The 23855-nt window shown below is 41.4% G+C and overlaps 1 protein-coding gene across 1 annotated transcript in view; it reads left to right on the forward strand.

Annotated features, from left to right (window-relative positions):
• The window catches only part of LOC138982887 (uncharacterized), a 27074-nt gene extending 4942 nt beyond the window's left edge, over window positions 1–22132 (forward strand). Inside the window, exons 2-3 of the mRNA XM_070356285.1 lie at window positions 631–1512; window positions 21179–22132. Of these exons, the coding sequence (XP_070212386.1) occupies window positions 706–1512; window positions 21179–21424 (1053 nt within the window). The 5' untranslated portion in view covers window positions 631–705 and the 3' untranslated portion in view covers window positions 21425–22132. The remainder of the gene's footprint in view (window positions 1–630; window positions 1513–21178) is intronic.
• The last annotated feature ends 1723 nt before the right edge of the window (window positions 22133–23855 follow it).

Here is a 23855-nt window from a genome sequence, read left to right on the forward strand (position 1 = left end):
ATCGCGCAAAGATACTGGATTCACTATACATAGAGCTAGAGACAAGACACTCAACACATTTACAAATCGTCAGCGGACTTTCGTTTTCACACGTTTTTGTTGTTCATTTTCTCACCCTGTCCTTTACCACCACAAAAAAAAAAAAAAAAAAAAAAAATTTGAGTTTGGAAAACAAAAGTTTAGGGTCGGCGCCGAAATTTAGGGTCGGTCGGGTGACCAGAAACAGACAATTTTTTTTTGGCCTAACAAAGCACAGCTAAAAATAGTGTTTTTACTAACGAATCTACGGTACTTTAAAGAAATTAAAATAACAACAGGCACATCCAATGCAGCTTGCGTTTTGACGCATATGCTTCAAAACAGACGGTGGTTTATTCATGACATGGATGGTCTGTCTCAGGTACGTAGGATAAATACTCTCCATTTTAAGAGAAAATATCCATTACAAACACGAAAGGCAATTAGCAAAGACTACAGGGAAAAAAATCGGGTTGCTATCTTCTTATAACGATGGCAACGGCAACAACACCAACCGCGACCATACCAACGGCAATAACAGCAATGACGTCGATGGTCATGGTGTAACTTCTCGCTTTTTGTGCTATAACGTGAAGTTGTTCTTGTGTGCAGAAAATAACATCATCACTCCAACGGGGACAACGCGGGTATCCCTCATCTAGAACAAGAACCAAGTACGAGTTCGAGATGACGACGTGTAGATTTCGATTCTCTGCCCCGACAGCAATCGCAACGATTGTTCTTTTCACTCTGCTGTTCTTTGGTTATCGAGGCTACATATATCCTAGCCAGGCAACTTACAAAACTCCAGACAACTTGAAGACCATCATGGTAGCGCCTTCAGTGAACGGCCACATCAACGCCGAGTTTGAGATGAAGAGGAAGTTAAAGGAAATGAATTTCGCTGACGACAAAACCAAACCAGCAGAGTTGGAACGCATGGGGACTTTTTTCACACGCAGAGCCTCTGATTGGTCGCCTATGACGTGTGACAGGAGCCAGAAGTTGCGTAAACTTACGCTTCCGACGGGATTTGGAAACTTGTCCTTTTACGTGTACGACTCGGCCAATGCGGATCGCTCCGTCACGGCGTTCGCCCTGCAAGGGCACATCTTCGAGAAGGATGAGATCGAAAAGTTCATCAAGGTTAGCAGTGGCCTTCCCCTGATCGACATCGGAGCCAACGTAGGGTTAGTGTCGCTGCAAGCGGCTATGCAGGGCCGACAAGTCTTCTCCGTGGAGCCCATTTACGACAACGCTATCCGCCTGTGTCGCTCCGCTCTCGACTTTGGCCACGCCCACCTTGTGCACGTCATCAACAACGCTGTGTCGTCATTCGAGGGCAACGTCACTCTGGCCATGGACGCACCCAAGTATCACACTCGATTCGAGGTGGTCAGGTCCAAGGGCTGGGGACACGAAGCCACTGTCGTCTACGCCATCGTCCTCGATCGACTCCTGGATATTCTGCCCTTCCGGAGAGCAGCGTTGAAGGTTGGTTTTTGGCTCACCCCTGTGAGTCTACGTTTTGTTCATTGTTTGGCGTCTGTTCGTTTGTGTGTTCGATGTAGCGATATAGGCCTATTTTGTGGCAAACTTTGACATTCGACGTTATTTCAGACACGAAATATTTTGGATGTGCCAAATGTGCTAGGGCAATATAGACTTAGGAAAGACCTTTCCAGCACAGAATGTTCAGTTGTCCCATTAAATAACACAACTCTGATTCCAGCAGACAATATTTGAACAGCGCTATCATGGATATCCAACACAGTCTCTGGGCGTAAAATAATGACGTAAGATTTCGATACGACGTCTGTCAAACGCCTAAAGGGGGGCTCACACACAGGCAGAGCAAGCGGAGCAAGGGTGGAGCGGAGCAAGGGTGGAGCGGAGCAAGGGTGCAGCGGAGCAAGTAAATGTCTCCGCTCTCCACCTGCCCTCTCACACGTACACACGCTCCGGTTCTGCTCCGATCCTGCTCCGGTAGGGGATTCCCCTATGATATGACGTAGTTTCTCCACTCGCGCTGTCTGATGGGAAATATTTTTACACGTGGATAAGCAGTGGCGGGAAAAAACACCGTGATGTTTACCAAAGGAGACAAAAGTCTTGTCTTTTATCGCAATTACTGAACATCTTTCTAAATGGACTCTGTATAAGTCAGTGTGTGTGCGTGTGTGCCAGTGCGTTTGAGAGCTTTTCAGACACAAAATTTGTGAGTGTGGGGGTCGGGTGAAGAGAGAGGTGGACTAACAACTGTTGGGACATGTTTTAAGTTTTGGTTCTTTATTGTTTCATCGAGTTATATCCGAAGCTTCAAAGATGTTCAATGTGCATAGTTACACGAGCTTCCATGGAATCCATTCTTTTCCTTTAGATATACTACTAACAATCTCCCTTGCAGACAGTTAAACTGTTGCTTTATGTTACGCGCAATATGGCTTTGATTTAGATTTTTTTGTGTGGATTTAATGTGTGGTTTGATTTAGCTTCATTCTACTCAGAAGAAATGTTTTAAAAATGATTAACAAAATATTACTTTATGGATGTTTGCAAATAGAAACGTATCTGAAGGAGTGACAACAACAGCATCACTGGAAGTGTCAATTCGCTGTACATAGTGTTTCTTCGCTCGCTGGAGTCGAACAATACATGTCAGACGCTGGTAGCAGACGACACGATGAAAACGTTGAAGATTGATTTTCAGATACAGTGAAACATGTGAGCAGTATTGAAGTTTGATTTTCAGATGGAGATTACTTTTTTTTTTTTACTCGCATTGGGGAATCCCGACTGACTTTCTTTGTTTAGTGGGGCACTTACGGGGGTCGAGGCTTGCCGAAACCCCCTCAGTGCCCCACTAAACAAGAAAGTCGCGAGGGATTCCCAACGTGAGTTACAATAGAACAATGTGTACTTATTTTAGTACATTCTTTTCGCGGTTATACCCACTGTAACCGCGAAAAGAATGTACTAAAATAAGTACTTCTCAATGTCAAGCCTACATCCCATGCAGGGCCTCAAGAAGTTGTGCGGTAAGTAACCCTAAAGGTTTGAAAGTAGTCCGTCTATTTCACTGCATATCTCTCAGCTTAAATTTAAATCTGTGCATAATACAAACCCCAATTAATTTGATATGACGCCGTAATAATCTGGAGAAACAAAACATCAGTCAAACATGACGTACATTGAACATAAAAAGTAATTAATTTTGTTTTCGAACATTTGACGTCACCAATGCCAAGGTCGCTCTCTGAGTTTGTGTCGCGCACATTTTCAGTCTGATCACAGGCGGAAGGTATCGTTCACTGGACCACTACTTTCATAGAAAGACTACAAGGTATGACACTCAGCTTCGAGTCGTCTGTGTTCTTGGAGTCGCTTCCTGCGGACAATTTTTTTGTTCAAGACGGTTTGCCTCTTCCTACAGTCTGTGTGAGGTCAAATAAATACAGTTGAATGATCGTTTTAACTGTATGTACCTTTAATTTTCAGCTGCCGTCCGCTGCAGGTTGTTTTAACCATCATTTGGACGAATGTTCGTTTGCGAACCGCTACCCTGTAGTTGCTAAGAAATCATGCATCCCGCACCAAATATGCATACCAGTGCTCATTGGTCTAAAACATATATATGTAAATATTGCAGCAAAGGGAAGCTACCCACGGGAGTTTCAGTTTAGGTTTTTGGCATAACAACGGAATAACAGTAACCGTGAACGGAAGCGATGCAGACGATTTCAGTCGACCAATGAAAATAATCATCGAATATCCGACCAATGATCGCATCGGACTACTATCTCCTCGGACATACGACGATCATCATTCGCACAGGATCTAAGTGGTATGCCGTTGACAGACACGTTTGGTCGCACAAAATACGGTTTAAAAACATGCAGCGGACAGGCAGCTAAATATAAAAGGTACAGATAGTTAGAACATTCATTTATCACGGCATTTGTAAAGTTACAAAGATTCTTGACATTGGCAATTATTTTTTGCAAATTGTTTTTCTGAAGTTAGTGGAGCACGACTCGAAGCCATGAGTGACATACCTTGTAGTCTTTCTATGAAAGTAGTGGTCCAGTGAACGATACCTTCCGCCTGTGGTCTGATTCGCTGACGTTACCATCTCGTGAAAGAATACGGTGAACCTGGTGTAAAATAAAAAGGATTATTCCCCCCTCTGCTTCTTTCTCTCTGTAAAGGTGTAGGGCTAGTTATTTTTCGGTAACTTACCCAACAACCAAAATCACTTACCCAACAACGGGCCTGAATCCTCGATAGCTCACAGGTTGATGAGTTAGACTTTCAGGGAACTACTTTAGCGATTGAAAAGTTCCGAACGCTCCAATGTACGAAATATACATCTCTAGACCAAACAATACAAACATACTGCATTTAAACTGGCAACTACAGGCTTGAACACATTAATCTCCATATAAAATCTATGAGTTTGGTTGTTTTCTAAATCCAAATCTAACGATCAGTGCAGAGAAACTCGCTTTAGATCTCTTATGAGTGCACGCAAACTCCCAAGGCAAGTAACTCTCGTACGACAAGAGTAGTTCCCCTTCCAAATTTTCTGAACTGAGTTGCTTGGACAAGAGACTGCAATCCGACGGTTAGTTTTCGTCAATATTTCATTTTATAAACAGATCACACGCAACCAAATGCACACATCGCATCAATTTAAAGAACATACAGCGGTTTCATACACTATTTTGCCCCAGAAAACGGAACTTCATTATTCATACAGTTTTTAACCTCTTTCAAACCTTGTTCGTTCCGTGTTGCGTCTGCTTTTTGTTGTCTTTTGTGTTCTTGTTTATCCTGATGAAGCTTCCATAAGCGAAAATTCGTACCGTCTTGTCCCGTTCTTGTATTGGTGAGTACAGTATTCCTTTGTTTTTTAACTTTTTTTTTTACAGTTTTTAACGTTGGAACACGGGTGCAAAAGTTCGTCTGCTTGTCCCATTCGAAGAAAGAACATTTCCTAAGCGATACCAAAACATGACCAGAATACACACTATCTGCCTTTACCGGCACAGCAGAATAACAGCATAACTGTGTACTTGATTTTAGTCCAAAACAGGGAAACTGACAAGAAGTGTTAACAGAATTGATTGATTTTCCCTGAACTATACAACCGCGCATTATTCAATCGCCAGCGCAGGTAGACTGGTTGAGTGATTTGGATTCGATCAAACTTTCGCACAAAAACTCCTCTTTTCTTTGAATAACTGAAGAAAGGAGGAATAAAGAGGTTACATACCTCGTCTCAGTGATTATCAAAAATAATGGTCTCAGTTCGCGGTCATGAAAAAGCTCGCTGAAGCTCGCATTTTTCATGATCCGCAAACTTCGACCATTATTTTTGATAATCACTGAGACTCGGCATGTAACCTCTACCTATCTTGCAGCACGTACGGATAACGATACTGAAAGGGAGTGCATCAGTGATTAGGAATTCTCTTCATTGTGCGAAATCTTCATTTCTCGACGCTGTCAGCCTCACGAACCAACTGTGTATTGCACGATGCAGACGACAGAATGTTAGCTTTCAATGTTTCTTTTTTTTGTGTATTTTTGTTGCAAACAGGCATTCCCGCATTATGTAAGAAATATCCTTTTGTCCGAGAAAATGACAACGAATACAGATGGCGTGGGGACGTTCTCATGTTGTGGAGCTAGAGTTTTTGATTCGAACCGGTGGAAAATCTCTTTTTGTTTGGGGTACGTTGGTCATTGAAGATTCCCGCGCAGCTAAAAATGAAACGCAAAGTGAATGTTGCCGACTTTTGACACCAAGTGCGCAAGCTCAGATTTTTACACAATAATTTAGCCCATCAAAGCGCATGCTCAGATAATTACACAATGGTTTCCACGGTTTTTCCAAAGATGTAGTACACTCTTAGATTGCAATATATGTTCCTTATATGGCCAAGCGCGTCATTTTGATTGTCCATGTATGAGAAAAGGTTACATAAAGCTTTGGAAAACCCCAGGAAAACAGGAGAACTTCATAATAGGTCAATCAGGTGCAGCAGAAAGGGGAACACTTGCTAATGCAGTCCCAGCGAGTGTTTTCCACCTCAGGCGTTTTGGACTTGCAACAAGCGCACATTGCCAGTGAGATTATAAGGGATTTATGTATAATTTCGATTGATTTTTGGTTTAAACGATACTTTAATAAACCAAAACAATGACTTTCTACATTCAACAATGAGGTTTTTCATGTGAGACTTGCTCTTTGTGCTCACCAAACGATTTTTCAGAAGGTTCAAATAGAATGTTAGCAAGCCTACTCTCCAAAGACGCAGTAATATATTCACATATGGAGCGACACCTTCGACAGCTCTTTCTTTCTCTCAGGGATCAATTTTTTTCAGGCGATTTTGGGCGCGGCCCATTCGTTATTAAGAAAAGTGATTGCTGTATTGCATGACAGAAACATATGTGCATTCATACGCTTTGGGCTTTGGTCTGATTGATAGACAGGAATTGATATATTTTTGAATGTGTTATCTCCCTGGCTCGCTCGCTCGCTCTCTCTCTCTCTCTCTCTCTCTCTCTCTCTCTCTCTCTCTCTCTCTCTCTCTCTCTCTCTCTCTCTCTCTCTCTCTCTCTCTCTCTCTCTCTCTCTCCCTAAACTCTAAACTCATAGTAAAGGATAATGCCTCAACAGATATGAAATTAAAAATGCTTAAATTTTTTCCACTGGAAAAGCATCTCAAGTTAAACAAAGCCATTTTCATGCATAAATTGTATTACGGTAAAGTGCCGATTTACATTACATCATTATTTAATAAAGCTACCGACAGATATGGGTCGGTAAACTTGATCCCACCGATTCCACGAATTGACCTTTATAAGACCAGTCTTGCTTTTTCGGGTACATCAGTTTGGAATTCACTTCCATCATCCTTTAAGCACTTAAAGTCATTAAAAAGTTTTAAAAAATGTGTTAAAAAACACTTAATGTCTGAGTAGTTTAACGCGTTTTGATTTACCACACTTAGTATTACGCCAAAGATATGCTGTGCATTGTATATTCTGAACATATTTTTGTTGTACTATTGCTACATGTTCGATTGCTACCAGCTTGTACTTATAATTACCTGCATAGTATGCATTTGATTTTATGAATAACCACATATGTATGCTCTTCATGCCTATCTTCATCATCATCATCATCATCATCATCATCATCATCATCATCATCATCATCATCATCATCATCGTCATCTTTGTCATCACGTGCTGAAGTTTTTCGACCTTTTTTTGTTGGTAAACTTTTTAACTTTTTAATTTTTAAATTTTATCATTGTGTGTCCGTGCGTCCCAAGGACAGATTGTAAGAAAAGGCGTAGCCTTAAATCTTAATCCTTGTTAAATAAAGTTCAATTCAATTCAATTCTCTCTCTCTCTCTCTCTCTCTCTCTCTCTCTCTCTCTCTCTCTCTCTCTCTCTCTCTCTCTCTCTCTCTCTCTCTCTCTCTCTCTCTCTCTCTCTCTCTATCTCTATGTCTTTGCTTTCAGCTTACGGATATTGCCATAAAAGGGTTTGTGGAGCTGCACAATCATGAGCGGCGTCTGTACCTCTAAATCACGTAACCGTAGTTAGGGCCTACTTGTAAATGCTTTCACCTGGTCGGAAGCTATTTACAATAGAAAAGAATCAAGCCATCATAAACGTTATAATGAGTTAGGTTTTACAACACTGCAAGAACGGCGCAGAAGACATAAATTGATCGTTTATTTTAAATTAGTTAATGGTCTAGCGCCAGTTTATTTACTTGATTACTTACCACCTCTCATTTCAGCAGTAAATCCGTATCACCCACGCAAACCATATGATAGGCAAATGTTTTGATGTAGAACTGAATTATATAAGCATTCCTTTATCCCTCTGCAGCATCTCTATGGAATGAATTACCTGATCATATAAAACAAACGATTTCAATTGGTTGTTTTAAATATTTTTGTCCAGAGATGACCCTGTAATTCCCCCGTAAGTCTACTCAAAAGATCGAATAGCTGAAATCATTCACTGTAAAGTAAGATTAGAGATGAGTGATTTGAATACAGATATGTTTAAAAGACATTTGACAAAAGATGTTTCCTGCAGGTGTGGTTTTCATGTTGAAAATTGTGAACACTTTTTATTGGACTGTCCATTATGCACGAATTTTAGAGCAACACTAGTGATATTTTACCAGATAAAAATAATATTACTGCTTTGTGTGCTGTGTACGGAAATAGTGACAAGTCCTTGGCTGAAAACATAGCGCTGTTTCATCAGATTCAGAAATTCATATTTAATAGCCAACTTGCACCTCCCCCCTTTCCTAACCTAGGTGGTGGGTTCAAGTGCTTGTCTTTCGGATGAGACGAAAAACCGAGGTCCCTTCGTGTACACTACATTGGGGTGTGCACGTTAAAGATCCCACGATTGACAAAAGGGTCTTTTCTGGCAAAATTGTATAGGCATAGATAAAAATGTCCACCAAAATACCCGTGTGACTTGGAATAATAGGCCGTGAAAAGTAGGATATGCGCCGAAATGGCTGCGATCTGCTGGCCAATGTGAATGCGTGATGTATTGTGTAAAAAAATTCCATCTCACACGGCATAAATAAATCCCTGCGCCTTGAATATGTGCGCAATATAAATTGCATAAAATAGAAAATAAAAATTAAAAAAACAAGAAATTCCTCCGATAGGAAAAACACCCCCGTTGGTCAAAGGGAAATAACCATTCTCACTGCTCAGGATTGAGCAATTTAGAGCTTATCTCTAAGCCCTTTTGAACTGTTCTGGCTTCTCAAAGGAAGGCCAGTACATACAAATACACAAAAGCCGCCAGACCACATCACAAACAGAACTGAACAATCCATAGGTGTTGCCCACATAGAGAGAGACACACACACACACACACACACACACAAACACAGAGAAGCCGTATATAGAGAGAGATAGATGACAGTGTATTTTTCGCGTGGCTATAAATTGATTCGACCTTTGCACTTTTACAGTGAGGATAATTTACGGGTCCAATTTACGTTCTGGACACTGCGGTGACCTTCTAAAAATAGTAACAGAACGCCGGGAATATCTATATGTTTTTGGAATCAGGAACCGACAAGGAATAAGATGAAATTGTTTTTAAATCGATTTCGGAAATTTTATTTTAATCATAATGTTTATATTTTTAATTTTCAGAGCTTGTTTTTAATCCGAATATAACATATTTATATGTTTTTGGAATCAGAAAATAATGAAAAATACGATAAACGTAATTTTGAATCGTTATATAAAAAAATAATTTTAATTACAATTTTCAGATTTTTAATGACCAAAGTCATTAATTAATTTTTAAGCCTCCAAGCTGAAATGCAATACCAAAGTCCGGCCTTTGTCGAAGATTGCTTGGCCAAAATGTCAATCAATTTGATTGAAAAATGAGGGTGTGACAGTGCCGCCTCAACTTTTACAAAATGCCGGATATGACGTCATCAAAGACATTTATCAAAAACTCTGGGGATATCATACCCAGGAACTCTCATGAAAAATTTCATACAGATCGGTCTAGTAGTTTACTCTGAATCAAAACTTGACTAAATGTAAAAACAAGTCGCGTAAGGCGAAATTACTACATTTAGTCAAGCTGTCGAACTCACGGAATGAAACTGAACGCACTGTATTTTTTTCACCAAGACAGTACAGCTTCGTCAATCCCCGCGAGAAGGAAATCGCTCACCTCCCGTGTGACTTGGAATAATAGGCCGTGAAAAGTAGGATATGCGCCGAAATGGCTGCGATCTGCTGGCCGATGTGAATGCGTGATGTATTGTGTAAAAAAAATTCCATCTCACACGGCATAAATAAATCCCTGCGCCTTGAATATGTGCGCGATATAAATTGCATAAAAAAATAATAAAAAAATAAAAATAAATAAATAAATCCCTGCGCTTAGAACTGTACCCACGGAATACGCGCGATATAAGCCTCATATTGATTGATTGATTGACCTCCCACGTGCAAAACGCAGTGATATGCACACGCCAGAATAGCGCGGTAGCGTATTGTGCTAAGCAGGAAAGCGCGCTTTTCTGTATTCGTGTTAAGTTTCTGAGCTTGTTTTGAATACAACCTATCATATCTATATGTTTTTGGAATCAGGAAACGATAAAAAATAAGATGAAATCATTTTTGGATCGATTTCTTAAATTTTAATCGTAAGACTAATTAATCTATTTTCGTTAATTGTGATCACATTTTAAGAGTAAACATGACATATGTATATATTTTTAGATTCAGAATGTCATGAAGAATACGATGCAATCAATTTTAAATCTGTTTGCGAAAAATAGATTTTAATGACAATTTTAATGAGCAAACTCATTAATTAATTTGTAAGCCTCCAAGCTGAAATGCAATACCAAAGTCCGGGCGTCGTCGAAGATTACTTGACCAAAATTTCAACCAATTTGGTTGAAAAATGAGAGCGTGACAGTGCCGCCTCAACTTTCACGAAAAGCCGGATATGACGTCATCAAAGACATTTATCCAAAAAATGGAGAAAAAAAAGTCTGGGGATATCATACCCACGAACTCCCATGTAAAATTTCATGAAGATCGGTGTAGTAGTTTTCTCTAAATCGCTCTACACACACACACACACACACACACACACACACACACACACACACACACACACACACACACACACACACACACACACACACACACACATACACCACGACCCTCGTCTCGATTCTCCCTCTATGTTAAAACATTTAGTCAAAACTTGACTAAATGTAAAAATGACGCTCTATACCTTTAAACGCAGTACCCCAAAGATCTTGCTATTATACAAACTTCATATTTGCATACAAATACACAGCGTGATGTTTCTTACAACAACATTTATTTCAGAAAGGTTAGCCCACCAAAACTGGATATATCTTTGTGCCAAATTTAAGCTGCTTCTACAAAAGATCCCCACTGTTTCAAAACACTGATTATGCGAAGCGGGAAGCCTCAATACCCACGGATCTCCTCGGCACTGTTCTTAAGAAAACGTTTAATCATAAAGCGTCGCTCATTATTCCACATGTAATGGACTTGCTACTGGAGCACAACAAAATCAACTTCTTAACATGCGGAGCACACTATATACTACGGATATCGCTCGAAAGTCGTAACCATTTCAAGTTAATACAAGACTAGTAAAACATATGAAAAAGAGTCAAAAGACATCAGCAAAGTTATTTTCTGTTTCGGAATCATTTCATTCATATTAGCGAACAGAGTGTAATGAGAAGTTCATAGGCACAAGCACACAATCAGTCATGAAGTAGACCTGTTTGCATGATTTGAAAAAAACCCGTCTTTGAAGAAACTTCTTTCAAAAATGAAATTTAATAAAATGTTACACAGTGTTAAGGGGAGAGGTGGCACAAAAAATTTCTACTGGATGTTTGCACTTTTTCTTGCAATATTTGTGCGTATTATCAAGCAAAAACACATAAAAAAGACTCATTTGTGCACAAATTTTGCCTGAGGATCTTTTTATGGGTAAAAACGCTCGATTTTTGACAAAAAAACATGAAACGGCCTATTCTGCTCTAGCGTGATATTTTAGAAATTTCTCACAACCTCATATTTGTTGTTATGAACTCACAAGTAGCGTTTCTCAGTAGTTACAGAGCATTTTTATGAGTATCAGCCTTAGTTTCCATAAAAAAAAAAAAATTGGCCGACATTATATTTTCGCATGAAAATGCTATGTCAGGCTTTTATTCTAATTCATAAAAAAAACAACATTTTTTTGAAAAAGCGCTCCTGTAACTACGGGGCGAATTCATTTACAATGATTGGGGTGAAAAAATTGGTAGTCTACCACAAGTAGATGAGAAGTGAAGACCTTCGTCGCGTGGTTACCGTCCTTGAAAATCATATTCTGAGAAAATGGTGATTGAAAGTTTGTGAAATGTTTCTGTAAAAAAGATGAAGACAGATGGCCAAATAAAGATGATATGAGTGCTCCTGTATTGTTCACAGACTTCTTGAAATGGTTCAGTTACTTATTCTCCCCCGTCTCCCATCAGTCCAGCTCCGTACACCTCCCCCTCCTGGTCTTCTTGCTGCTCCACTGCTGGCGTTGACGACCCGCACATCTTGCCCTACGGGCTGCCACAGCGGCCACAGCTGTTGCTTTCTCTGCTTTCTGAATCCTCACCTTGTCTTTCTTGGCCAAAGCAGCCTCCATGAGATCAGTTATTGGCAAGCTCATGTGGTCCATGACCTGTGCCAGTGCAAAGTTGCCTCTGTTGAACTTCGCAACAGCCTCAGCGGTGGCTGCTTCCACCCGGTCTTTCCCAACACAGATTTCTTTGGTGCAGTGTCCCCACATGACATTGTGCAGAGACTCATTACTGTTCTGGGTTTTGCCATGGGCCACGCGCTTGAGAAGAATGGGATTGGTCATTCTTCTGTAGATGGGCAGAACAGCATGCGATACTTCCCTGGACAAGGCGATGCCGTTGTGTTCTGCGTGTGGAGGTGGTGGTTGCCCTTCTGCCCTGGCTTTTTGAAAAAAGCACCAGGAGGCTGGCCCAGCTGGACATCTGTCGTGGTGAGGGTCCTCGTCCGTTGAAGTTACATGAAAGAAAGTGGCCCAGATCGCCTGCTCCATGGCTCGCTGATCTTCAAGGTTGTTGAGGATCGCGCTACGGAAGTAGTTTTGCAAGCGTTGGCACTTTTCCTTGGTTAGTCGCCCCTCCCCTCTTCCACCAAGCCTTCCATCCTTTGCTGCCTTGCGGAGAGCTGTGCCCATTCTCTTGGGGAGGTGGTTGGTACATTCCAGCTTGGTGATGGGACGTGTGGGACCGTAGGGCTGAGCTGCAGCCACAGCATTGAAAGCCGTAGAATCTCCGTCCGACAGCATAGTTCTGTACCTGAGGTTGTGACGCTCAACAGACCTGCAGCACAGTAAAAATCAGAAAACCCATTGTGTAGGCAAGCAAATTGTGCACCTTTACTTGCAGAACACAATTTATGAGTTCAGAATTTGCTTATAAAGGGGGGGGGGGGGGGGTGTTGTGTTACAAAATATTTTCACAGTAGTATTGTTTTGTTCTTGTTTTGTTATAAAAGGCTATAAATGAACTTTGTTATTGTTACTAATGTAGCCTGTGTCTGAAGTAGTGGGTATGTTTGCGTAAGGGTGTGCTGATATTGAACTTCAGTTGTGTTTTGTAAATGTCTATGTATCAGTGTATTATGTCTTGCCACACACATGCCAAATTTCCTTGTATTGATGAGGACAATAAAATTTCTTGTATCTTGTATCTGTAATTCATAATCGAATCTTCGTGCACTCTCTCTCTCTCTCTCTCTGTTCAAAAATTAAAGGATAGGCTATAGTGGGGGTATACAGATTATATTCTTACCTTCCCCATAACTCCAACGCTGCATCCCTCTCCATAGACTTTGCAGATCCCTGGTGGTTGATGCTGCACTCATGCCGGTGTTGCTGCTCCCACTGCAGTTGTTGGGCAGGGGTCATCTCCTCCAACTTCTCCTTATTCATGGCACATGTGTGGCAGTAGGTGGATTTTACAGAGAAGTCGAGCACCAACCCAGTGAGAACGTCAACCACCACTCCTACACCATAATGTGACGAAAAACCCAAGGCAACATCTACCCAAAGAATACCGTCATCTTCTTCCCAGGCAGCGTCTTCATCCTCTTCGTCAAACTGGACATCTGCTCTACCTTGAGGAAAGGTCTGCCTGTATGCAACATTTACATGCTCAACAGTTTCCACCAGTGTGACATTTGTTACGGCCAAGATGCTGGCATTGACCTTTTTATCAATTCTTTGATATGAGCTTTTGTTCATCACGGGCATGCCAAACACTGTGCACAGCTTTTCCACACTTGAGTACCCACTGCCAATCTCATGCGAGTTTTGGACAATCTGTTTGTTCACGTCAAAGGGAACATTCTTCATGTGGTTGCGGTTGCTCTCTCTAGGTGAAGAACATTCTGACCGTCTGTACTGGCAGATGTCACAGCAAAGTGCAAACTCTTGGGACAAGCCCATGGATTCTCCAACGCGTATCGTTAAATGTCCTGCTTCGCATTCCGGGCACATTACATCCGATAATAGCGAGTTGAGCTGACCACACTCAACGATACACCATGTACGTTTCGGTTCAGCAGGCACATCGGCTGGCACTTGTGCGTTCTGCAAGTCATCGGCACCACTGAATCTTCTTAGCTTCTTCGCAGAGGCAGAAGCACCTTCTATTTCCTGCTGGTTGTCGTGTATATCGCACAACACTGGCCGAGGTTCGACTGGAAGTCGATGAGAAAAATGTGCATCACCTCCACCATCCAAAACGACACACTCCGCTGCGCCAACTTCGCGGGGCGCGTTTTCATCGCCCGTGGACTTTTCTTGTTCGGCTTTTCGAGCTAATGCAAGCTGCTTCTTCCTCTTGCCCGATGCCTGCCCCACAAACCTCTTTCTATCGTTGAATTTTGCAGTGAACATTGCTGGCCGACTGATAGACGGTAGTGTAATTCGATCGACAAACCGATGTTGTGTTTACAGCGGATAAGGCTTATTGCGCATGCACAAGTACTCCAGTCGCCATGGTAAGTTACAATGACCAACCAGAGAAGAGCTCTCATAGATCGACGGTCAATCTTGCAAATCCGGGAATTCCTGTCGCGGATAGTATGCTTGTGCTCTGACAGTTGAGCGAAAATAACGGGCTATTTTTGGGTATTGTTGACGTCACCAGCAAACGGGAATTCCCGATGGACCGTGTCGAGTGGAACGAGTTTGTCTTCTTGGAAGAAAAGTGGCTGTTTCAAGCCCTTGAAAACATCGATTTTTCAGCAAGTTTTCTGACTTATATCACTCATGCATGTGCACTCACTTTGAAATTCATCATTTTATTGCAAAAAATACGATACAATTGACAAAATAAACATGACACAATGAATCTAGGGTGTTCAAAGTACCTAATATTGCAGTAAACCCAAAACACATTTTGGAAGGATTTTAGTAAAAAAAATTCGTGCCACCTCTTCCCTTAAGGCTGCACAAGAAGGGCTTACAACACACCTGCAGTCACAAAATTGTGTGTGTGTGTGTGTGTGTGTGTGTGTGTGTGGTGTTTGTGTGTTTGTGTGTGTGTGTGTGTGTGTGCGTGCGTGCGTGTGTGCGTGTGAGGGGGTGGGGGTGGGGGTGGGGGGGGGGGGGGGCAAAGACATACGTCGAAGACAAGTATGAACGTTATTATCTTGCGAACATGTTTTGACAATCTTGCAATGACAAGTACCTTATATCATCTGCCGTTATGTCTTCTGTGTGTGCAAGACGGTGTTGGGGTGGGGGTGGGGGTATCGATGGGTAGGTAATGGGGTCGGAGTTTTCAAATATTGTAGTGGATAAGCTATCAGCTCAGTATGCCATTTTATAAAAGACGATTAGCGTGTGGCGCCAACGTCATTCCTCTTTGTTCACCGAGTTAACCACAACACCCTCGCAACAGGTAGGAAATGACAGATGGTAATGCAACCGTCTAGCGTCCTTTATCAGCAAGCAGGGTGTTCACGACAAAAGGCTTTTAGAATATGACAAAGAGGGTTGGTTTTTTCCGAGGTGATTCAGGCCACTGACAAACATTGTCTCCTCGCGTAAAACGACCCGAGTTGATGTCAAAGGGTTGAATTAGAAGGCATTCAACGGCAGCGTCTTCTAAACTTCCCGTTGTAAATGCTTGTATAACTGTGTTTTAATTGTAAATGTGTCAAGCGCAAAGAGCATACTTGTAAAGTTATGATGTTGCGCTATATAAATGCTCATTTATTATTATTATTTATTATACCTTGACATAGACATATCACGTTTCCCGCCCAGTTCTTCAGGCATGCAACTCCCCTCACTCGGCCTGGGCAAGTTGAGACGGGGTAGACGGGTTAATCACGTTTTCGCACGCTATATGACTTTACACGATCACTCCACAAAGTTGTGAAAAGCACAACGATCTTAAGCGCAAAACTTTGTTTTGGGGCAACTTTGGCAAACCGAGGCAGTTGGAAAACATGTCCTCGTACACTATAATTTTAACAGGAAGACCACACACATAGTTTTCTACAAACAAAAGAGAAATTCTACATAAACAAAAATCTAAAACAGAGAAGACAGATCGTACGTTTTGCGACAAAACGTTGAAGACAACTATTAAAAAAAAAAATCATTTTCTAAAGTGTAACTTTTAAATACTCCATGTACCCTCCATCATTTTTATCCGTCCTACTTTATTTCCCCTGACAGTAGTGACATTTGCCCGCATTTGCTAGATGTTATATTTGATATCAAACGAGATTTTTTTTCTGCTAGACCAGATAGCGTCGGAAAAAAAGATACCAGAAGCAGTCAAGAATCTGATATTCATTAATTAGCATATTCATGGAGCGTTTGTTTGTAAACCATTACAAGTGCGTTGAATGTTTGGTCCAACGATTGTCCCGTAGACTTGTAAAAGATGCACCCCTTCCTGGATAAACCCATCAAACCACAACACATATATCTAGGATTTTGAATGGTATAACTGCATTAAGATGTCAAATGTCCAAAACTGAATTACATCGAAGGCAAGGTATCCCTTTAAATACACAGCTATTACAAAAATGAATACCTGTTTATGCTAAATGTAAGTTTATTGACTAATATGAAGAGAATTAGCGTCACAGATGAGAGGAATTAATCACACTGAAAAAATGAAAAGAAGAAAATAGGAATGTCAAGACTATATTTTACCGTAAACGTACGTGCGCTTCTGGTCTTATTTGAGTGTCAGGAAATTCACACATTTTTGTTTTTAGAATGTCGTTCTTGCTGTGGAAATTGTCAATCTCACAGATTATTCTAAATGTAATTTGTGTTAAAACTTTCACAAATGTAGCTCGGAATTTCTGTTAGAAACTGATCATTTTCCATTTAGTTTTGTTTACCTCAACTCGACTCCGCCGTGGCGTTGAAAGTTGATAAGGTTAACGTACCAGACTTGCGTAAAAGTCATGTGAAGTTTCAAGAGTGTAACTTCAGAAACGCTCCAGAAAATGCCATGTTAATGTTTTTGTTTGTGGCCTGTAACGATCGTGACAAATAAACATGTAAATGTAATTGATTTGGTACCAGATTTGAAAAGATGATAACTTCTATTCCGTCGACCGCTTACGACATAAACTTGCCATCTTTATTTCTTGATTCAAAGAAGCAATACATGAACGGAGAAATGGGTTATGTATACACATGTGTGTGATACGTGGCCCTAGTAAAACTGGGGCCAAGTTGTCGACACCAGGGGTGAGCTGCACGAACCGAAAGTGGGTTCCACCCAAACGGGAGAGAACAAACCTTGGGTGGTAACTTTCTCGTGCACCTCAACCCAGTATCCCATGTTGAAACAACCCAGTATCCCATGTTGAAACAACCCAGTATCCCATGTTGAAACAACCCAGTATCCCATGTTGAAACAACACAAATGTTGGTACATGCAGATTGATAGCTAAAAATAGGGTAACTCGATGTGGGTCAGACATGCCACGCAGAACCGTTGTTTCTGGTTGTGTGGTTGGAGTTTTTGTTGTTGCAATTTACTGTCGTAATTGACTACCATTCGAGGTAACAAAAGGTAGCCTCAAATGTGCGTCATGTTTCCCCCTTTTGGGGGCATATCTATCGTCACATAACTTCGACGTCGATACAATTTCGTTTGTAAATCTGTGCTTAAATGCCACCAGCATTTAAAAAAAATCAAGAACCTGAGGTACCCCCAAAATTGTGACCCTCCACCACGGGATGAGTCGCATGTCACCTTTGCATGATTTTCATATTTGTACATTTTCCTAAAGAGTTTTTTATGCTCTATCCAGTGGTGAAAACCGTTTTAGAAAAGAGCGAAAACTGTTTGAGTTATAAGCCTGTGACTAAGGTGACCCTCACACTGTTACCAGACACTCCCCGGCAAACAAACATATGATTGGCTCCGTAGAAACATTACTGGCTTGCTTATGATTTAAAACGGCAAGTAGTGAATGCAACCAATAACAGATTCCAACAAGCATTTCTCCAAGAACAAACTCTAAGATAAAAACAAAACTTCTGATAAGGAAAACATTAATAACAATCAAAACTGGTTTCTGAAAATTTAGTGTTTGAGACATGACGAGATATCAACAACAACAACAAACTATGTTTTTGTTAATAAAGAAGGATCAAAGTCCCTCTGCCTACGAAAACATATCAAACGGCGTAGGGTTGACAAAGTGTATAGATAAAGGCGGCGTTATGTTACACGCAGGGAAGGTTTGGGTCACTGCACCATCATGTTCGGGATCAGGTAAGATCAGGTTTGGCACCACTGTGTTTATTTCTTCCCCATAGCAACTGCGAGTTTCAGTTACGACAAGGTTTCAACCGCGTACACCGAAACCAGAATCACAACGGTTTTCGCTTTGACAACCAGTCAAAATGAATGTTGTTGCCTGTGAGTCGTTAAAGCCACCAGAACCTGTTCTTCTTGAGGTTGGAGCTCAATTGTATCCGCTAGGAGATCTTGATATTGCTATAAATCTTCCTTAAGGTTACTCGGTTAGAAATGAATTTCTCGCATACAATTGATAAAGCAGAACTCAGCAAGAACTGATCGGTCACTATCTTAACTTGTGACAAGTTGGATTGGGTGGCCGAGTGGTAACGCACTTGCGCTCGGAAGCGAGAGGTTGCGCGGAGTTCGACCCTGGGTCAGGGCGTTAGCAATTTTCTCCCCCCTTTCCTAACCTAGGTGGTGGGTTCAAGTGCTAGTCTTTCGGATGAGACGAAAAACCGAGGTCCCTTCGTGTACACTACATTGGGGTGTGCACGTTAAAGATCCCACGATTGACAAAAGGGTCTTTCCTGGCAAAATTGTATAGGCATAGATAAAAATGTCCACCAAAATACCCGTGTGAGTTGGAATAATAGGCCGTGAAAAGTAGGATATGCGCCGAAATGGCTGCGATCTGCTAGCCGATGTGAATGCGTGATGTATTGTGTAAAAAAATTCCATCTCACACGGCATAAATAAATCCCTGCGCCTTGAATATGTGCGCGATATAAATTGCATAAAAAAAATAAAAAAATAAAAAAATAAAAAAATCCCTGCGCTTAGAACTGTACCCACGGAATACGCGCGATATAAGCCTCATATTGATTGATTGATTGATTGACAAGCATTAAGAAACAAGAAAACATCGCCAAAACACAGCAACTTCCCTTACTGTGTTCTGCCGTTGTTTTTAACAAGCCCGAGTTCAAAGAAAAACTTGGCAGAACACAGTAAGTCCACTAATTGGCTCATAATTCTTTAATCTTACCACTATTTTTGAAATAGACTAAAGCTATAAAGTCAGAAATCATCCCGACGCTTTATTGCAATAAAATGTCCAGCGAGAATGCTTTTGTTTGAAATATAGAGCTGAGAACAGAAAACCGCGTTTTTCTCGAAACGTGATTTTTGGACTTACTGTGTTTTGTCAGAGGAGGGCAGCGTGGATCACCGTGCGTGGCACTTTTGGCCTCAACGTACCACCAGTAAAGAGCCCATCACCCTAAGTGGAAGTCCCCTTGAAGAAGTGCAGTCCTTCACATACCTTGGCAGCATTATAGACCAGCAGGGAGGCACAGATGCGGACGTCAAGGCAAGGATCGGCAAAGCAAGGGCCGCCTTCATCCAGCTCAAGAACATCTGGAACTCCAGACAACTGTCTCTAACCACGAAAATCCGACTGTTCAACTCTAACGTAAAGTCGGTGTTACTATACGGAGCAGAGACCTGGAGAACGACCAAGACTACCACCAGAAAAGTCCAGACCTTCATCAACAGCTGCCTCAGGAGGGTCCTCAAGATCCGCTGGCCCGAAACCATCAGCAATGCCGACCTTTGGGAAAGGACCTGCCAATTTCCTGCAGACGAACTAATCAGGAAAAGGAGATGGGGATGGATTGGACACACCCTCCGCAAACCATCAACCAACATCACCAGACAAGCGCTGAGGTGGAATCCCCAGGGCAAGCGAAAGAGAGGCCGTCCAAGAAACACCTGGCGACGCGACCTGGAGGCCGACACCAGAAAGATGGGCTACACCTGGAGTCAGATAGAAAAGATGGCCCAGGACAGAGGACTCTGGAGAGCTGTTGTTGGCGGCCCATACCCTGACAGGAGTGACGGGCATTGATTGATTGATTGATTGTGCACGTGCACAGACCCCCCCCCCCCCCCCCATGGTGACCCTCTCCCAATGCCTTTTCATATGCAATCAGGGTTCGAACGATGAACTAGTCAACCCAAGCCCGGTTTTTTTAAAACGTTTTAAACTTTGTACAGCCATATTTGGTCCATATACTATATGTGGAAGCAAATAAGCCACGAAATAGTTAGAAGTGCTAAGGTACATGGAGGTACATTTCAAGTTTCAAGTTAAAACACACAAAAAGCAACAACATTATTCTCCTTTACCTACCGCTAGTCACTTCCTATGGAAAGTGAACAAGTTGTTATCGTCTCAATGTCCTTTCCATCGGCGAATATTTATGATATTTCTTCAGTTTCGCGCGCCTTGTGATTTTGGTATCAATCAATCAATCAATATGAGGCTTATATCGCGCGTATTCCGTGGGTACAGTTCTAAGCGCAGGGATTTATTTTAATTTTTTAAATGTTATTTTATGCAATTTATATCGCGCACATATTCAAGGCGCAGGGATTTATTCATATGAATATTGTTTCCATGTAAAAGCAAGGGGCAACAAAGATACGGCAGACGTGGTTCACATCACAGGAGCGTGTATCAAAGCGCCGGTCGGTCATTATTTACTCCTTCATCCCTACAGTCTCCTTACTACTTCTATTCAGGAGTAAATAATGATCGACCGGCGGTTGGATACAAGCTCCTGTGGTTCACATGTTCGATTGAATGCAAAGGAAATTTTTAAACAAAATCTCAGAAAACGGGAATTGCCCAGAAACTCTAAGAACTGTTACACCGATGATTATCACATGTTATTTCAATTTTTTTTTCTTCTCCAGATTGACGTAGAGAGTCACGAGGGTCACGTGATCAGCGGAGCCCAGAGGCTGTTCCAAGAAATGGACATCCCCCTGGTGTGGATGGAGTGGGAACACGTGAAGAAGAGGAAGGAATACGGGGGACAAACCGTGTTGGATTTCATGCAAAAAAACAAGATGGCGCCTTACGATCTCATGTCGGGCAAGCTGCTGACGGGCGACTTCATGAAATGGCCTTTCGGAGTGCTTTGGAGAAAAGAGGAGTGATTTTGTTTTTTTCTGGTGAAAGCTTCATTTTTCTCGACGCTCGATTTTTTTTCTCTCACTTAATTACCACCACCACTCTTTTTTTTTCCACGTTGGTCTCTTTTTGTTTTGACATCATTTTTTAAATCTAGTTTGTTTCCATTAGGTTAAGATATGCATTTTTTCCCCCGTGTAAACTAACATGTCCACACAACAAATATGGCTACAAAGGACAAGAGCATCCTCTTATCAAGACACGTTCCAAATGTCAAACAGCATGGCCGCTTCTGTGTAAATTGGGAATGTTGTATGAATTAAATTGGGAGATAATACACGTAGGGGAAGGGCTCCTAATATGGATCGGGTCCTAATAAGGACCACCTCCTGTTCTGACAAACTAACGGCGCTAGAGCGCTCAAAACAGTTTTATTCACTGTATTCACCCTCTCTGGATAACTTGCACATGTCAAAACAGTTGCAGAAACACAAATCTCAAAACCGTTAGGCTTTTTCTCTTTTTTTTCACGTTTGGCAGCGTTCACTCTAAATATGCCGCCTAAAACGGACTCGTTTCTGTCCACAGCCAAAGCATTTATCACACAAAAATTGCTATGATATATATGACAGCTAAGACCGTATTTGTTACATTTTAGCAGTGTTGACCCCGAGTTTCTACTGCACACAAAAAATAATAGCAACATCTCAAAGTATGTGCGAGACCCCTAATATGGACCACCTTCAACAAATCGAAGAAAATAAAAGCTAAAGGCTATTTTCATTAATTCATTAAGAAGCTTGCTGGAAATAACCTATAACTAGCCCTCGAGATTTAAAAAAAATATAACAAAAAGTCTTCTTTTCGTGGAAGCCGATAATTTCACTTATTTTCACTCTGTTTTTGATAAGCTTCTTTAGTTTCCTGGTGTGCTTCAAATAATGCTCTCATCAACCCGAAACAGCTAAATCTAAAGCATATTTGAATTAGTCTGACTTGTACACTAAGTTGTATCATGTTATTTTGAAGTATAGGGGGCTTTTTACAGTGATTCGTGAAGGCCGCTTCACTGGTCCATATTAGGCGCCCAGGCTCCTAATATGGACCATTTGTGATTTTTTCTTTATTTAATTTTTGCTGAATGTCTTTCAAAGCTATTTCACTCTAAATAGGCCTAACGGTTAACCTAAGAGAGAAGGACTACCAAACACAAAATGAAACTTCTTCGCAAAAAAACAAGCTAGTTATCAGCATGAAACAAAAAGTGGTCCATATTAGGAGCCCTTCCCCTACGTGTGTCACGTGCAAAAAAATCCCACTCTGCACAGACAGCAGTCAGTATCTACGAGCCATCCCGTTCTCTCAGATCCTCCTCTGAAAAACTCCTTCGCATCCCCAAAACCAGGACCAAGACCTTTGGTGAAAGAACCTTTAGGTACCAGATTCCGACCGTCTGGAACTCGCTTCCAAGTTCTATCCGTGACTCCAGCAGCCTTTCCTCCTTTAAAACACAACTCAAAACATACCTGTTTCGTAAAGCCTTTGCTTAGCCTGAGTAGACTCTCCACAACTCTATTCTGTTTTGGAACTCTCTACCCTGTATGTGCTTTATGGTCTATTTGTCAATGGTATCTTTGTGTGTGCGCGTGCGTGCGTGCGTGCGTGCGTGTGTGTGTGTGTGTGTGTGTGTGTGTGTGTGTGTGTGTGTGTGTGTGTACTTTTAACATTGTACGCTAAGTTTTTGCTTAGTGCTTGGGTTCTTGGTGTTATGTCTCAGTTAAATGTATGCTTTGTTTGCTTGTTGATTTGTGCTAGTTTATTCTATAATGAATTTGTAAAGCGCCTGGAGCCAATTGATGGGACTCGCGCTATAGAAAAGTTATTTATTATTATTATTTATTATTATTATTATACTTATTCTTATTCCCCCCTCTGCTTCTTTCTCTCTGTAAACTTGTAGGGCTAGTTATTTTTCGGTAACTTACCCAGCAACCAAAATCACTTACCCAACAACAGGCCTGAATCCTCGACTAGCACACAGGTTTAGGAGCTAGACTTTGTGAGATCTACTTTTGCGATTGAAAAGTTCCGAACGTTCTAATGTACGAAATATACATATCTGGAGCAAACAATACAAACACACACCGTATACCGTGGTTGTACTAGGCAAATCTGTCCGAAGCGGTTGCACCCTTATTTTTCTGTCCGAAGGGAGACACGCGACGTAAGTTTCTGCACAAATTCACCTGTAATTCCTCACAAATGACATATCATCACAAAACTACCGTTTGTACTTTGGCCTAAGGTGTCATAGCATCATATCATCGATTTGTTTCAATGCTTCAATGTGTTTGTGAACGTTGGCCTTCAAGTATTTACACATTTCAAGCGCATTATGTGCAAATTTTGACTTTCCGCAGTTACTAGGGAAATTCAAGCACATGAGAAAGGCTACAC

Source organism: Littorina saxatilis, linkage group LG12 (genome assembly GCF_037325665.1).
Source record: "Littorina saxatilis isolate snail1 linkage group LG12, US_GU_Lsax_2.0, whole genome shotgun sequence".
NCBI classification, from domain to species: Eukaryota; Metazoa; Mollusca; class Gastropoda; order Littorinimorpha; family Littorinidae; genus Littorina; species Littorina saxatilis.